Source organism: Silurus meridionalis, chromosome 13 (genome assembly GCF_014805685.1).
Source record: "Silurus meridionalis isolate SWU-2019-XX chromosome 13, ASM1480568v1, whole genome shotgun sequence".
Taxonomy (NCBI): domain Eukaryota; kingdom Metazoa; phylum Chordata; class Actinopteri; order Siluriformes; family Siluridae; genus Silurus; species Silurus meridionalis.
The window spans coordinates 25,397,783-25,415,404 of NC_060896.1; the positions used below are offsets into that span (position 1 = coordinate 25,397,783).

A 17,622-nucleotide genomic window follows, 5' to 3' on the forward strand; every position below is an offset into this window, starting at 1 on the left:
GGTCTAAAATAAGATCTTACCAAAGCCGGGCATTTTAGCCGACTTTGGGGCTCTGTTTCTGGGTGTAAAGCTCATTCATTTTCAATCAATAATTTTTAATAGGGAAATCAAGTTTTTGGTAGATTGTTGTATAATGTGTTAAAAAGAAAAAGCTCTGTTAATAGCCATTTTTTATTTGTTCAGTTTTACACAGATAAAAATGCCAATGGTTTTGAATTTTGTATAATGCAGGAATATAAACGGTGTTTTCAGTCATAAATATAATAATTATTATTTAATTGGTAATAATATAATAAAATTATATTCTGAGAATCAAATTAAAATAAATTGTGAATTGAATAAAATCATGACTGGAGTTTATTATTGTATTATTACACTCCTATCATTCAAACATTTGACTGATTAGACAAATATATCAGTTTATGGTATTTATGGAATAAAACAAGCTAAATAAAACTGGATATGTAGACCTAATCGTAAAAATATATCAGATTTAGTATTCTAGCCCTTTTTTAATACATTATGCAGAAATCAACCAACTTAAGACAATAGAAGTAGATGAAACAGCCAGCAGGGAGACCAAGAAAACTTACTGAGTTTAATGACTGTAATTTACTATTTATTGCTTCTTAATTTTGTTTATAAACAGCTTCAATCTATGTCAGGAAGCATCAGTGGAGAAATCACAGGCAACACTAACAACTGACATGACTCTATGTAATCACGAATCAAATTTGCTCCCCAGATTTTCCATATGACCTATGACCTGGCCAGTGCGATGGTGCGTATTGTGAATCTGATTGGCATGATGCTCCTGCTGTGCCACTGGGATGGCTGCCTGCAGTTCCTTGTACCCATGCTGCAGGATTTCCCTCCAGACTGCTGGGTTGCCAAAAACAAGATGGTGGTGAGTATCTTCAGACAGTTCCTTAACCTCAATCTGATTTTTTGGTAGGGGGCTCATGCTGTCTCATCCTCATCTCATGTGATTCCTGTTAATTACAGAACTCAACCTGGGCATGTGCACAAGCTGAGATTCATCTGTTCTGTTCTGTTTTTTTTTTTGCATTTGGTCTACTGAATTAACAAATTCATCTCAGTAGGCAGAAAAAAGTATGCATACTTTCTTGAAAGTGACATTTTACAATGTGTTATTAAAAAAAAAAATGTCAAGGAGAAGTGGCACAGATGCTAATTTTTTGTACAGCCCTACTTCAATATTAGTCAAGTATTGACAATTTTCCAGTGAGCACCCTCGCTGCGCTTTAATTTTGCATTATTGTTAGTCAAGAGGTGTTCCGTTTTTCGAGTGGCCCACGGTGCTCAGGAGAGTGACGAGAGGGAGCCTGGTCTCATTACAAACTCTCTTCCACCTGGTAATTGAGTTCCCTTTCCGGTTATATAAACAAGCCACAGAACACCTGAGGTGTGACCCTGGATCACCTGCATGAGAAGGACTGGAGTACTGTACCAGACCATGGGCCAGATAAGAAAAGACTCATCTGACATTTGATTTATAGCCAGAATTCACAGATGAGGCTTCCAGGAACTTTCAGAGGACTAATGGTGATTTGGTCATTACCTTACAGAATACCTAAAATAGCCCAGACGAATCAGAAGTGAGTTATAAAGGCTGATCAGACTGAAAGTAGGCCACCAAAACTCTTAGGGTAGAACAAGTGCATTGTGGGGAAATCGGGATGATTAAGCCTGCACTAGAGAAGGTGGTCAAAGATATTCAAGATACTGTTTTGTTAAAAAGAAACAAAATTACTTAGCAAACTTTTTGGCTTATTTTTCTTCCTAACTTGGTCACTTGATAATTCATACCCATGAGCCAGCTATTAACTAGGGACATTAAAAGGTGTTTCTTCTGAGACATTTAAATTCAGTGAATCACAACTCTTTTTGAACAGCTACTGAAGCTGTATCACAGTGTGGCATAACACATTCAGAAGACAACACTATCTGCCCACTTTCATGTGCAGTGGGGTACTTTCATTCAAGGCAATGACAAATTTCCATTTTCAAATCTTGTGCCTCAAGTAGTAGTACCGTTTAACATTTGGTGATACAGTTACACAGCAGTGTCTAAAAGTATGTTTATACATGCACTGTTTTTAAATTTTCTAGTCAGTTTACTGTGAAGTCAAGAGTAAGCATTTGTACATTTATTAAACGGTGACGCAACTAGTGTTCCACAAATCAGGAGATGGTTCACAGGTGCTCTACAGCCTTCATGCCCATTGGCAGTCATTGCACCAAGTCGCTCTATATTTGCGTAAAGTTAATTTCTCAATTGTATTGCATTGCTGAACATGCCCAAATCTAGTCACTCTAGTCTAGTCAATGGTTTCTACCAATTATATTGCTGAAATTCATCTCTTTTTGAAAATGTATGGACTCCTGTCACATTTCCACTGCAAGTTGCTGGATGTGACCATAGCTTACGGCATATACAATATTTGGGCCCTTGTTCTGGTTTACTAAAATGAGCTTTGTAAGTATTTTAACATAACTACAGACATAACTGAGATTCCTGTAGACACCTTGTGTAAACTATAGTGGATGAGCCTGAAGTAGAATTATGGATTAAATTCAGTTCTAATGTGGACGTGTTTGCTCAAGTAACTCATTGGCTATTGTTAGTGTGATTGAGAAGAGTGTATGCCAGGCATATCCAATCTTTTCCACTAAGGGCCAGTGTGGGTGGTGGTTTTCATTCCAACCAATCAGGGTCCACACCTGATAGTCACTGAAAATGAAAATCATAGATTTATACAGGTAGAATTTGGTGTGCTCTTGCTTGGTTGAAATGAAAACCCTGCACACACACTGGCCCTTTTGTGGAAAAGCTTGGACACCCTGGTGTATGCCATCCTTCCCACTCTGAAAAAAAGGATGTTTTTGCTTCTTAGGCTTCTGGCTGCAGATGGTTGTGGCATCGTGGGGAATCTCCGCTATGAGAGTCATCACCTCTGTAGATATTAGTTCCAAAGTAATTTCCTGAGGTTGTATTGATTACACAGGAATCCATAAGAAAAGAGATGCTTATCCACAATTTCTGGGATTTACTACAAACTTATCTATCGAACCTGCCGTTCCTACAATTTCTGTAAACTTTACGTGTCCAAGCCATTTGATTCACAATCGACATGCTTAGCATGTGTGGCACATTTAGGGGTTCTGAATGCCACAGTCCAGAAACACCTGCTATGGCCGCCTCAAGTGGCCCAGACCTTTGAGACTGTAGTTCTAGTTGACCTTTAGCATACTGTGTGTGATGGCCTTAGGGTTTTTCTCTCTTTCCCTCTGCAGAACGATACGTGGGGCCAGCAGTACTCATATGCCCTCTTCAAGGCTATGAGTCACATGCTGTGCATTGGTTATGGCATGTACCCTCCAGTGGGAATGACAGACGTTTGGCTTACCATCCTGAGCATGATCGTCGGAGCAACGTGCTATGCTATGTTTGTTGGCCATGCCACAGCGCTCATCCAGTCTCTGGACTCCTCACGGAGGCAGTATCAAGAAAAGGTAAGTGAAAGCTGGATTGCTATGCAAGTACAATCAGAGAGTAAGTGTCCGTTATTAGAACATAATGACTAATTACCATAATTACTATTACTATTTTAACATAATAACTAATTGCATCATTTTAAGAGACTATTCTTCACTCATATTGTTGTTAGACTAAGTAATATACAGTAATAAACAAAGTGTCAAACATAAGGAATTGATCAGTAGCAGGGTTTGACTGCTTATTAGGTGACAGCAAACAATACACTATTACAGCATTTTTTATGTTTTCTAGTCTTTGATTTGATTTCTTATTATCAATTTACTCTTTGCTAATCCTTTACATACATTATTAAGATTGTAGACAATGTGTATGTCTAATTAAACTATGCAACACTGAAACAATAATGGTTTCGCTTTCCAAAACACACACAAAATAGTGTTATTATTTAATAAATATTATTTTCAACATCAGCTGAATAACTTTTTTTAAATAAAGATAATGAAGACAATGAAGACAGTTCTTGCTAGTGTCACTTGGTTTCACATTGCTAGTGACGTTTTCATGTAGATTACATGATGACGTGTAGGCACATGGCAATATGGGTTACAGGATGTACCCTTATAATTAACATACTATATGTGATATTTTTCACGATGTAAAGTCCTTATTATTCAGTTTACTGGAATAGATCTCTGTGCGTGTTTTGCTCAACATCGTGTACGGACATATTTAGGGTTTTTTTCTTTTTTTTTTTTTTTTTTTCGCTAACAGTGTAGTTTCTTTACTGGTTTGACTTTTGAAAAATGCAGATTTGCTTTTGTATCTAGCCAGAAGCCTTTTTTTTTATGTTATTTTCATCTATAAACCAACCATGCCTTTCTGGCAGGGTATGTAACTGCTAGCCAGACTTATTTAGCTATCTGTTTATTATATAACAGGTAACCGAATATTATGTGTTAGCAGAGATGCTAAACTTTGTATATAAGCAAGCAAATGTAGAAGTGATTGTGTATGATAAAGCTAAATGGTTTAAAAATGGCTCAAATGTAACTATTGCAAGACTACTTATGAATCCAAATTTCTGGTTGCTAAAATTCCCATATTCATTAGCTATATTAGCTTGGCCTCACTAGTAGAAAAACTAATGAAGCGTAGACTGGACACAAATCATTTTTTGCTGGTTAACTACATTACAGGCATATGGAAAATTTCAATCTTATAACACGTCCAGAGTTCCTAGATTAGAAATAATAGCTCGACACGCCGTGTACAGTGAACCAAGTGCTCACCTGAAGTAGTGGACAAAACAGCATGATGTCTTCACTTTCTCACTGACGCCTGCCTCTCCCTGGGTATGGCAGGTATAATAATGAGCAAAGCTGCCAGCCTGCCACATGGCCCACCATCTGTAGAGTAAGATGGAAAGATGGAAAGATGGAAATGAAGAATGGGAAATGAAGGGAGGGTAGGTACTCCCTGAGAAAGGGAGGAAGGGTTATATGGGGTGTGCGATGCTGGCAGAAGATTGATGGAAAAGAGTGAGAAAACCGCAGCGAGTCAGAGAGAGGCAGCGAGAGGAAGGAACAGGAAGCGTTTGATAGATTGGAAGAGTGAGAAGGTGGTGTAAATAGATCCAGACAGGTTTCAGAAGATGCTGGAAAGACATACTAGTAAGAACAGAGCAATGGTAATTGAGTGTGACATACACGCACAACACCATTGTATTTTTTAGGCCATTTTAAATAGTACAAAAGCACTAAACACAAAACACAAAAAACAACACCAGAACACCGAAGAACAATGAGATATTTAGATAAGTAAAAATGGATCATCAGCATTATGGTTTGATGTCTCAGGATGTGAAGCACCACACCCAAGGTCAATAATTTCCTTTAACAGCATATCCATGAATGCTTTAATCCTACTACAGCAATATGTAAGTCTTGTAAGTAAATATGGTATGTTGTGTGATTTATCCATTTATGGTTACAATTAATGTTAAACACCTGCTTGTTACTAATAAACCATAAATTGTAACATTCTCTAAATTCTCTGAAGGCATTCCTGTGGCCGAAAACTTTCTACCTTTTGGAGACTCCTTCCAAATAGACATAGTACTTGTATTCAGCTTTTCCTTCACCTATTACTTTCGATTTTCTACATATAAAGTGAAAAGTATCTTTCTTCTCACTAAATTGTCAAGCATTACATTTCTCTATAGTCATTTATTTGCAATTTTATATTTCTAATTTCATGGTGACTCAAGTATCAAATACTTACATTTAAATCATGGTTTGGGTTTAAATTGAAAACAAATCAAAGGTTTAACAGATACTATGACAGGAATAATTGTAATAAAGTCGATCTGCATTAGGGTGTCTGCAAAATGCTATCAATGTAATGTAAGAATAAAACCCAAATTCCATCACTGTAATTTATCTGCTGTTACTTACACTGTTCATTTATCAGTGATGCAGACAATAGATGTGACTGGCTGTTATGTATCGGAACTATTACCAAGGCATTTACATTTATAGCATTTGGCAGATGCCCTTATCCAGAGAGACTTACAAAAGTGCTTTGAAGTCTCCATTAATGAAGACATACTGGTTGATTAGGACTCAGACCAAGAATACCATCTCTCCAAAAATCTCTGTTTAGAAAGAATATAGTTAGAAGAGCAAGGTGTTTAAATTGAGATTTGCTTATTTAAATACTTGAGAAAGAGGTAGGAAATTAGACATAGACAGCTGTTCGGACATCAAGTGGAAGTTCATTCCACCCCTTAGGTTACAGAAGAAAAGGAGTCTTTAAGCTTGCCTTCCCTGTTCCCTGAGAGATGGTGAGAGCAGTTGAGTTAAGAATCAGAAAAGGTGTGGTGCAGTGCAGAGAGAGATAAGAGCTGTGAGTTAGAAGGGTTCTGGGACTTCTTGGTTTTTTTAGGTGAGTATCAGTGTTTTAAATCTGATTCTGGCACTACAGGAAGACAGCAAGAGGAGCATAGCAATGTGGGAAAAGTTTGGAAGTTAGTTCTTGGATTATTAAAAAGATGCCTATTTGTTAGCCCGAAGCTTGGTAAAAAATTGCACTAATTTACCACCTGGACAATAATTTGAGACAGGCCACTTTTAATGCTTGTATTTTGAGCAGATTTAAGAGTTTAATTTGTTAAAGCAGAACATTTATGTATATATTGATGTAAGATGTATACATTAAAAAATGTTTTTATATAAGTCAAAAGTTAGAAGATGTATCTAAGGCACTACATTAGTGCATGTGGACAATACAATAATATACTAATACTATACTGATAGTAGATAGTATACTGATACAGTATATAAAGATTGAGTAGGCTATGCTATGAAATTACAATTCAACAGCTATTTGACAGAGATAATCAGCTGTTCTGCTCCCACTTGAGCTCCTGGGTGATGGTGGTGCCCAGGAAGAAGCAGAAGGACTCGACAGATGTCACCAGAGAGTTACAGAGGATGACAGGGGGTCCTTCCTGAAATCCACTATCATCTCCACTGTCTTGAGAATGTTGAGCTCCAGGTTGTTAATGCTGGACCATGACACCAGAAGGTCCATCTCATTCCTGCAGGCCGACTCATCCCTGTTAGAGATGAGGCAGATGAGGGTGGTATCATCAGCAAACTTCAGGAGTTTGACAGACTGGTGACCAGATAAGCAGCCGTTGGTGTACAGGGAGAATAGCAGAGGAGAAAGGACACAGTCTTGGGGGATCCAGTACTGATGTTCAGAGAGTCAGAGACATGCTTTTCCAGCCTCACGAACTGCCGCCTGTCTGTCAGGAAGTCTGTGATCCAACGAGTCAGGCACATTCAGCTGGAAGAGCTTGTCTGGCGTAGGATCCTGGGGAGTCTAGATGTTGGAGGATGAAGGGGAGGCCCATGTTCACAGCCTCTGTGAATGAATCTGTGGTGAACTGTAGAAGATCCAGGTGAGAGTCTGTAATGTCCTTGAGGTAGGACAACACAAGGTGCTCAAAAGACTCCATGAGCACAGATGTGAGAGCGACGGGCCTATAATCATTAAGTCCTATGATCCTTGTCTTTTTGAGGACTGGGATGATGGCTGAGGTCTTGAAGCAGGCTGGCATGTGACAGGTCTCCAGTGAGGTATTAAAAATGTCTGTGAACACTGTGGACAGCTGATTGGCACAGTTATTTAGGATGGGGGGAGACAGAGTCCGGGCCTGTAGCCTTGCGGGTGTTTAGATGTTTATAGAGTCTATTAGATGCTGAGGTGCGGAGCTGTTAGGGTAATCCAGGTATAGAAATGTAGGAGGGAGGCTACTGCTGTCAATGGCTGGTGGGGGGAGGACTGGGGGAGGCCAGGTCTGTCCCAATAACTTTCAAAGCGGCAATAGTACTCATTCGGGCTGCTGGCCAGGTGCAGGTCTTTCACAGAGCGGGGGCTCTAGACTTGTAATTGGTGATTGCCTTAAGCCCTTTTCAGAGAGAGGCAAATCGTTGGTTTAAAATTGCTGTTTAATTCTCTCACCATGCTCTGTTTTAGCTCTTCTCACCTCCTTGCTAAATCTGTACTTAGACTCCTTGTAGTTTCCTTTGTCACCACTTTTAAATGTGGCCTCTTTCTTTATCCTATCCTGAGTTTAGCTGTGAACCAGGGTTTGTCATTGTTATAACTCACCCTGGTGCGTGACTGAATGATGCTGTTTTCACAGAAGTTAATGTAGGATGTCACAGTGTATGTGTACTCATCCAGACTGTTGGTGGCAGACCTAAAAACATCCCAGTCTGTACAGTCCAAACACCACTAATGTTCCCCCACAGCCTCACTGGTCCACTTCTTTGATGTCCTCACAACAGGTTAGCTGAGTTTTAGTATCTGCCTGTATGCAGAAATCAAATTAACCATGATGTGGTCGGACTGGCCCAGTGCGGCACGAGTGACACCAATATGTTCCCCTCTCTGGTCAGGCACTCAATAAACTTTTTGTATTTGGTAAGTTTGTGAAAAAGATTACCTTTATTAAAGTCTGCGCAAGTTGGAAAGCGCACGTTAGAAAGGACGTTAGTGAGCGCACGTTAGAAAGGAATATCCCAGGGAGTGCATGAGTACACTAGTGAGTTTTTCTCTAAGCCAATAAATCCACGGTAGAAGCAAGAAAACTCGAAAATAAGTCCACTGGGGTGGAAGCTCTGATGTTCATGAGCTATAGGAATAGGAGTCACCAGAACTGTGGCAGAAAACTGAATATCAACACGAAAAGAGAAAAAGTAAACCGAAACACTGTAGTACTTTGGAAACTTACGTATATTTGAAGGCAAATACTTTTGTACTTTTACTCAAGAGAAAGTTTAAAGGGAGAACTTTTACTTTTACTAGAGTAATATTTTACCAAGTGTATATCTACTTTAACTCAAATACGTGGTTTGTGTACTTCATCCACCACCGAAGATAATAGAGAATGTACAGAATGGAGCAAACTGCATGATGATTATAGGCAGTAAAATGCATCAGTAAGATATCAGTGTAAATTATAGTAGGGTGATGGACAGGCACTTTAAGAAGAATGTGCAATTCTTTTATACTTTCCTTGTTCTAGATGCTGCGCCAGTGTCATATTAAACCTACAGTCTGACTGCTCCTAAGCAGACATTCTTATTTAAACCAAATACAGACACTAGACATGTGTTTATGTCAGACAGTGAATGTGTTCATGAGCGAAAGCTGAAGAGAGAGACGAGGTAAGATATTCAGTGAGATGGAGAGAGAATCCATAAGCGTGCAGGAAACGGAAAATTTCCACTAGACCTTGAAATCTCAGAAGGCTCAAGGAAAGGTAACGAGGGCTGCATATCTGCTGTGTTTGTTTTTGCAGCTTTCTTGGAAGCAAGCATATAGATATAAAAAATTCAAACTTCATCGAGTTTCGGATCATTGCTGATGTGAGCCTATGGAGGGAGTAATTGAATGTAGCTGGTCAACATTTTTCTAGTTTGACCTTGGACATTGCTGTGTTCGATACAACTAGACTATGGTTCTACTTTGTCTAGACTAAAACCTAAAATTTTATTTTTGAACAATCAGTATGATCCAATGCTTCATTAAAGAATCTTCATAATTATATACTATGTCCCAGTAGGTTACACTTGCTAGATGAGCTCTTGCCTGCTACCTCGCTTTTAGAATTGTAGCCACAGCGAACTTATAAAAAAGCATTGGATTGGCAAGACTTCATATAATTGTATAGCAATAAGTTCGGGTACTTCTAATTTCTATAACTTGGTTTACTGTTTATTCTCTTCTTTCTTCCAATGCTTGCAATTTAGCTCCACTCTTGAAGGAAGTGCAAGAAAAAGTAATAAAAACAGGAAGAATTTGCCCTAGCACCATTTAAATTAGAAATAAATTGCATTCAGGTTTGCTGTAACTCAACTTTTAATTAGTATTAAGCAAATATTGAGATTTATGGAAATCCCAGTGACCCAAATTTGTAAAAAAAAAAAAAAAAAAAAAAGGAATAGTATACAGAAATGTACATCTTACCAATATCAATGATGTGAACTATGTATATTTCTGAAAATACATACACAGTACTTGGAAGTAAATGTTATAGACAATCATCGAATATTTGTTTAATATCTTGTTTTTCTAAGACAAACAAAGAAGATGAAAGTTAGTTCTGAACAATGGGTAAAAATTTATCTCAAGCAATTATTGTTCATAAACCCAACCAGAACAGACAGGTTCAAATGGTGCATTGCGCCCAGTCTCCTCTGCCAGTTAACTGATTGACCGCACGCTATCTGTTACCTTGATGGCCGCCATCCCATAGCAACCTGCTCCCATAGCAACAGCGCTCGCTCCATGTCTCATTTGGAGGCAGCCCCCTTGGGCCCGGCTGCCTGCAGAGGGGATATTAGTGTGGTAAACAGCGATTAATATTTCAGGTTGAGGCCTTTTAATTCATTTCTCTTTGAGTGTGGGTTATGTTGATTAATGCTACTTCACTCGGCTCTCAGTCCCTGTGAGGATAAAAACAAGAGGATGGACATTCAGCCTGATACTCCGAGCTGTCTTTGAGCTGATGTGTGTATTAGCAAGCACTGTATATTACTTGTATTTTAAACTACAGATTTAGCACTGATGCAAAGCAAATATTCACATAAAAAAATAAGCATCATTTCACTGTTTGTTAACCTTGAACCAGGTAAAGCTTTACTGAAGCTAATAAACTGCCACTCTGTCAGGTGTTCACTATGTTAATCAGAAAATGAACCATAGCCTGATTTTTCCAGTGACAGAATATTGTTTTTCTAAATTCAGTATTCAGTGCTATGTGCAATCACGGTGTAATTCTACTCATACAAATTTGATTTTCTAATATTTTACCAACATGCCTGAACAAAAATTTCATTTCGACAGTCCCTTTGCCTTTACACTGTCTGTATACTTAAAAGCTATGTCACTAAATTCTTAATCTTATCATCAGCTAGTTTCAGACAACAGTGTTTTCACAAACTCTTAATTTGTAACCATGATTGCAAACTTGCTCTTGTTTTTGTTTTTTGTGTTCTACGTGTCTTTAAATTGCATGTAGACTTTACAATTACATTTTAATTACAGTTACATTTCTTTTCCCTTGTGATTAGCTAGTCATTATCTGGTCAAAAGACGATTCTTGCCAAAAAATAATTCCTGAGTCTGAAAAAACTCTCTAAATTACAGAATCCAGACTCAGCACCCAAGCCAAAAATCTATTTATTAAAAAGGAATATTACTGAAAGCAAAACTGTTACAAATCTGTCTGTACTTAAATATACTTTATTTTAGTCTGATAAACTAAATAAATTGTTTTACCGTTTAATACTTACTGTTTATGGTTTCTAACAGCTGCCTCTGGAAACTGCCTAAATTGTGGGATTTTGTATTACAGTTATTCCAGTTAGGAGCCTAATTACCCGTATGGTGGTCTGAAGTTGATGAAGCACATATTGGGAAAAAACTGATTGACTGATTGATTGAAAAGGCCCTTCCCTTCTACACTATTATTATTATTATTTTTTTTATTCAGAGGAAAGTGAAAAGCGGTTTAGGAAATTTAGACGAAAATAGATAAAACAGACAAGCTCTGAGGACACCACCTCACTGAATTTATTTTTTCTTTACTCTAAAATTTGGTGCATTAGCAGAAAAGATGATTTTGGACATCACCAGGAAGAAACTGGAACAGAGACTCCATATGCTGTTCTCAATTTAGAAGACTGTGTTTCCACCCCATTTCTTTCATCTTTTCATTTTCTGTCCATCAAATAACAGCACTTTTGCAAGGGGTTTTTTTTTGTCACTGTTTGAAACGAATCAAGCAGATCTCCACCAAAACCCAAACTGGATACCTGATAAGATTGTTGACAAAGTTTTTAAACCACTAAATGCCTACTGGCTATAAAATTCCTAAGGGGTTCTCCTTCGTACCTATTATAAATGAGAAACCTTCTGTTCTAGTGTTGCTTTAAGCTTTTCACCTGTAGTTCTATAGTAGGAAAGTTTTCTCTACAAACCTTCTATGTTGTTTCTACCCAAGGTACCAAGAAGAACTGAATTAGAAATCTATAGCCATTAACCATCTGGGACCTTTGTATGCTTGTATAAAGGATTTGTGATTCATTAGTCAGTTTAGCAATTAATTATACATAATTATAACTCATACATCATCAAGTATGCAGTTTATGTTTTGCTAAAGATCCTCTAGGGCTAAACTCCTAATAGTCTTCTTTCATCCAATTACCTTTTTGATTAGAAATCAAACATCAGCTTGGCCTTATACGGATCATATCAGCTGCTTCCCCAAGTCCTGATGTGTGGAAAGCAAAATAAAATGAAAACAAATTCTGATGGAAATTGGTGATGTTAACACCAGGCTTCGAGGGTTTTTAAGCTGTAAAGTGCCAGATGTCTACAGCCTCAGGAGGGCCTCAGGGGTCTTTAGACGTGCTCACTTAAATGGACATGCACCATTGACACAATTGGTTTAAGATCTCTGTGGAAATCCTTCTTCAAGAGTGTTTAGAGGCAAACCAAGTGACCAAGATTCGGGTATTGATTTAAATCTGACTAATATGAATACTTCCATTTTATGTTCTTGTTTCTATAGTAACAGGGAACCACAGTCCTCAATGTCAGCACTTCAAACCACAACAATCACTATACATTTTCCATCTTAGGGATTTTTTTGCAATTTAATGACAATCTTTATTTGTCTTAATCACTTCAGAATGAAAGAAAAGGAAAAAGTGGTCAATTAATGATTGTTTAAAGCTAGGTCTAATATATGACAATAATTCACACGTTATTATTAACAATAATAACATGTTATTGTTTCTATAGTAAATTATAGAACAAAAGGACAAAATATTGTTTTGCCAGAAACATATATCTTTAAATTTCCTTGGGTTTGAAAAAAGAGAAATACTATTTGGCAAATTTTGGTTGTATCAGAGAATTATACTGTAATAATTCAGGATGTATAGTTTTATATTTCTATATAATAATAATCAGTTGTAAAGGCAGCAGTGCCTTTGCTTTATATCTGTGTATGACAGGTGAATATTTTCTTTTAACAGCACGCTCAATTGTGTTTTTTTTTATTCTGTAGATTCCTTACACACTCCTACAGATCCATATAGTTTATATACTGATTATTAATAACTATTTACTGATAAACGTGTGTGTGCGCACGCATACGCGGCTTACTTTAAACATCCGGAGAGATTTCCACTGGCAGTGTCCATTTGCACACTCGCACTCAAAACCCCATCTCCAGATATAAGGCAGCTCTGGATGGAAACCTCCCTCGTAAATGTATGCATCTAATTATAAGAGAACAAAAAAGGAAGCACCAGGAAGTGCGAGAAAGACAGTGGAAGAAATTATCATCAGAAAGGCACAAGCATAATCTAGTCTGAATAGAGCATTTGATTACAGTGTGGCACTGAGTGTGTGTGTGTGTGTGTATGTGTGTATGTGTGTGTTCCTGTGTGTGTGGAAGCATAGGGTCCCTTAAATTAGCTTTCTAATGAAAAGGAGACAGAGTTGCTCCACTTTGAACTGCATATAATATAAATCTGATAGTATGCTCAAATTCTGCACGATATGGTTTGTAGCAAAGGATTGAGGTTTGCTGCAATGGGAAAGTCTTCAGAGATAGTTTTGAGAGAAGAACATGCCATTAAATGTATCTATGAACAAACAAAATGTTCATAGTACATAGTACATAGTACATAGTACACAAAATTACAAATACATTAATGCTAAAGTCCATGTTTAATATGGTTTAATAATCATCCTGTTCAATCTTCACGCTTATTCTATTTCTGTTATTCATCACAATAACTTTGTAGGATTATAGGACACCAGAGGAATCATGTTATCACAGAACGATCAGCATCAGTGGTCTGGGCCGTCGATTTGCCTGCAGCACTTTTCTTTATTCTCACCGACTAAACAGCATCTGAGAGAGATTTTTTCGGTCGCCTAAGGACAGCTCAGGTGCAAGAGAGGTGGCTTGCACTCTTCCATGCCTGTCCATCAATCTTTCCTTTCCTCAGCATTTCACATTCCCTTTATACACCAGCAGGAGCAGACGCTTCTCATCTCATCCAGTTCTCTCTCTGCTCCCTTCGGCCATGCCTTCCTCCTACAGCATCTCAATCTGTCTCGCGTGTCCTCGCGCATCACTCGCGCTGCAGCCGCAAAACGCGGTTTAATATCGATGTCGCATTTCATGCTTTAATCATCGTGTCTCTGCCTGCATCCAGTCTTAACAACATATCAGTATTGTATGTACAGTATATATATTTGAAGTTGTCTGGTGTACAAGTAAAACCACATTCTTCCTTTTGGCTTTCACAAATGAAACATTTTCATTCAGTATGTATGTTTAATCACTTCATTTGGTGTGCTCTAGTGCACACACACAGAAGAGGCATAACTTGACATTAGAACATTATGAGCGGTGAAGTGAATAACGCCGATTATCTCTTCATCATGGCACCTGATAGTGGGTTGGATTTATTAGTTGGCAAGTGAACATTTTGTCCTCAATGTTGCTGTGTTTGCAGGAGAAATGAGCAAGTGTTTTGGGCGAGTTTGACAAATTGTGATGTCTAGATCAGCGGTCCCTGAGCATTATTGCGCCATGGACCGGTTTATTGTCGGACAATATTTTCACGGACCGGCCTTTAAATTGTGGCGGATAAATACAACAAAATAAAATGATACGCCATAAAAAACGGTATTTTCTAAATATAATAATAAACGTAAATCCAAGTTGTTGTTTTTTTGTTCATTTTGCTCGCTTGGTGGTTTCAATTTAGCGGTAATGTATGATGTGTTAGCGGCCGGAGCAGCCCCTTTAAGCGGATGAAGGTAAGACATGTGACCGAGGCATCATGACCTGCATCAAGAGTGAGTCATAGACATATGTGGCAGAGACAATTCGGTAAATATTCAAAATAAAACATTGTTCAGAATCAGATAATAAATAAAATGGAAATAATGTAAGTTATGTATTCTTTCTGTGCGGCCTGTGAACAATTGATGTTCTTGGGACCACTGGTCTAGACGACTGGGTCAGAGCATCTCCAAAAGCAGCTCTTGTGGGCTGTTCTCAGTCTGCAGTGGTCAGTATCTATCAAAAGTGGTCCAAGGAAGGAACGGTGGTGAACCGGTGACAGGGTCGTGGGCGGCCGAGGCTCATTGATGCACGTGGGGAGCGAAGGCTGGTCCGTGTGGTCCGATCTAACAGAGGAGCTCCTGTAGCTCAAACTGCTGAAGAAGTTAATAATGTTAATGCTCAACAGGTCAGAACTGTTTTAGCAGAAAAAGTGGGACTAACAAAATATGAGGCGGGCGGTCATAATGTTATTCCTGATTGGTGTACCTGGCCTTTCACTGCACTCTTTGTATGCCGTTTTCTTTTTCAAGGTTGTTATCTTGTTCAAGGTATAGTTCCTTTCTTACTTTTTTCTTTTGTCTCTCTGTCTAAATGTTTTTTGTGCTCTTCATCACACCATGTGAACATATTTTCATGGACAGCTACTTCCTTTCTCATTATTGTTTCGTTTATAAGTTGGACACAGTGTTGTGTGAGGATGTGCTTGCCAAGTTTCCTGTTAATGTCCAGCGAATTTTTCCTGGTCCAATCATGACATTTCCATTTACGGCATTTGGAAGAATCCCTTATTCAAAGTGGCTTACAGTTATAGAATGATCCTATTTATACTACTGTAGCAGTTGAGGGTTAAGGGCTTTTGTATAAGGGCCCAAAAGTGGCAGCTTGTTGGTGCTGGGAATTGAATTGGCATCCATCCGATCAGGATCTCAACATCTTAACCGTTGAGCTACCACTTCAATTTCAACTCTATTCAACTCAAATAAATTAAATTTAATAGTATTTTTTTTGTGCTTTTAACTATGGACAATTTACAGAGAGAAATTCTTATTTATTCATTAGTGCTAATACGATTATCCCTTTTGAACAGAACCAGTAGAGACCTTTGTGAGATGGTATGAGAAAGATACCTTGAGAGGTAACCCAAGTTAACCCATCCTCATCTGGGTGGCACCGAATGTTTATTCATTCATTCAGTTCATTCCCCAATGAGAATGATATTAATACACTTTTCGTTTGTCAAAGGCATTGTCAAATGATATTTGAAAAATATTATAATAAATGATGTGAACTTTTGGAGAAATGAATGCTTTAAAAAACATTACTTTTCTGCTTGTTGAGTTGATCATTTAAATTCAGCAATAACTAGAATTATTGAATACTAAAAGAAAAGAATTTGGGAGAATTTGACCTTAGTTTTGTATTTGGTTCGTCCTCATTTTTTGCTTTAATGACAGCATGCACTCGAGCTGGCATGGACTACACACATTTGTGTAAATCCCGATTATCTATGTTGGATAAAATCTATCTGAGTGTCAACTGAAAGCAGGCTTCAATAAAAGGCATAAGACTCATGCAAAATGTGACCTTTTGTACGAAGGACAAAGTTGCTAACATTTAAATAGTGACCTAGAAATTGTGAAACATCCAGAATAGACCATGTTTCAAATATATTTTATAGTTTCTTGATATTTAAAGTTTAAACCATAGGCAGGTTTTATTTTATTTTTTTTTTTGAGTTTGCCAAATTTGCCACTTTTTCTTTTAGTTAATTATAGAACAATCAACTTTTGTTATTCAGGATTGCATATTTCTTTTTTATTGACTATATATTTCTTTATTGTTATAATTCTTTTTGTAATTATACATACAAAACAAAAATCATATTCATAGCACATTATGCTGATAAATTAAGCACACATCTGATTAGCTTCTTCATCAAGCAGGTGTGAATCATGTAACGTCTTAATGATGTCCAGGTCTTTAAGACTGAAAATTGTTGGCAGAGGTGCAAAAAATGGGGTATTCAGTATATTCAGTGCACACACGAAGCGGTCATTGCATATATTGTATATATTCTTGTATTTACCCCGCTATATTTGTACAAATGTACATGTGCACCCTTGTTTTTTGGATGCCGGCTTTCTTGATGATTGCTGGTTCTTGTTCTTGATGATTGAAGTTGAAGTCAGCTAACAGGGAACTCTTGTTATATTACTTCAGTTTAGTGACTTAGCAACCATTGGTAATGTTTGAGTTAATACTTAAATACAGTGACATGGCAATAATATTATATTTTCATAATTCTAAAAGTGAAAAAGGCAAAAACTAGGTATGTGTTTTATCTGGGTTTTTTTAATCATTTTAATTAATTACATTTTTTTTGTAGCTCAGTAATTTGAAAGCCAAATTTCATCCAAATTCAACATTGCAAATTTTTTTAAACTGGAAGCATATCTTTGGGAAAGCATTATGTTAGAAATTGAATGTAATACCTTTAGATTTGTTGCACAAATAAATGTGTGGATCTGTGTTGATGATCTGCCTGTTAAAGGCAATGTAAACAAATAGCTAGCATGTTTGTGGCAGTATGTTATGTTTAGCATCATCAGGATTCTGGGCAGACAAAATGTGTGACTAATCACAATGTAGC

At 37.5% G+C, this 17,622-nt stretch overlaps 1 protein-coding gene across 1 annotated transcript in view; it reads left to right on the forward strand.

The window, feature by feature from the left end:
• Nucleotides 1-17,622, forward strand: part of hcn4 (hyperpolarization activated cyclic nucleotide-gated potassium channel 4) — a 105,331-nt gene that overhangs the window by 50,791 nt on the left and 36,918 nt on the right. The window contains exons 4-5 of the mRNA XM_046865305.1: nucleotides 746-907; nucleotides 3,319-3,537. Of these exons, the coding sequence (XP_046721261.1) occupies nucleotides 746-907; nucleotides 3,319-3,537 (381 nt within the window). The remainder of the gene's footprint in view (nucleotides 1-745; nucleotides 908-3,318; nucleotides 3,538-17,622) is intronic.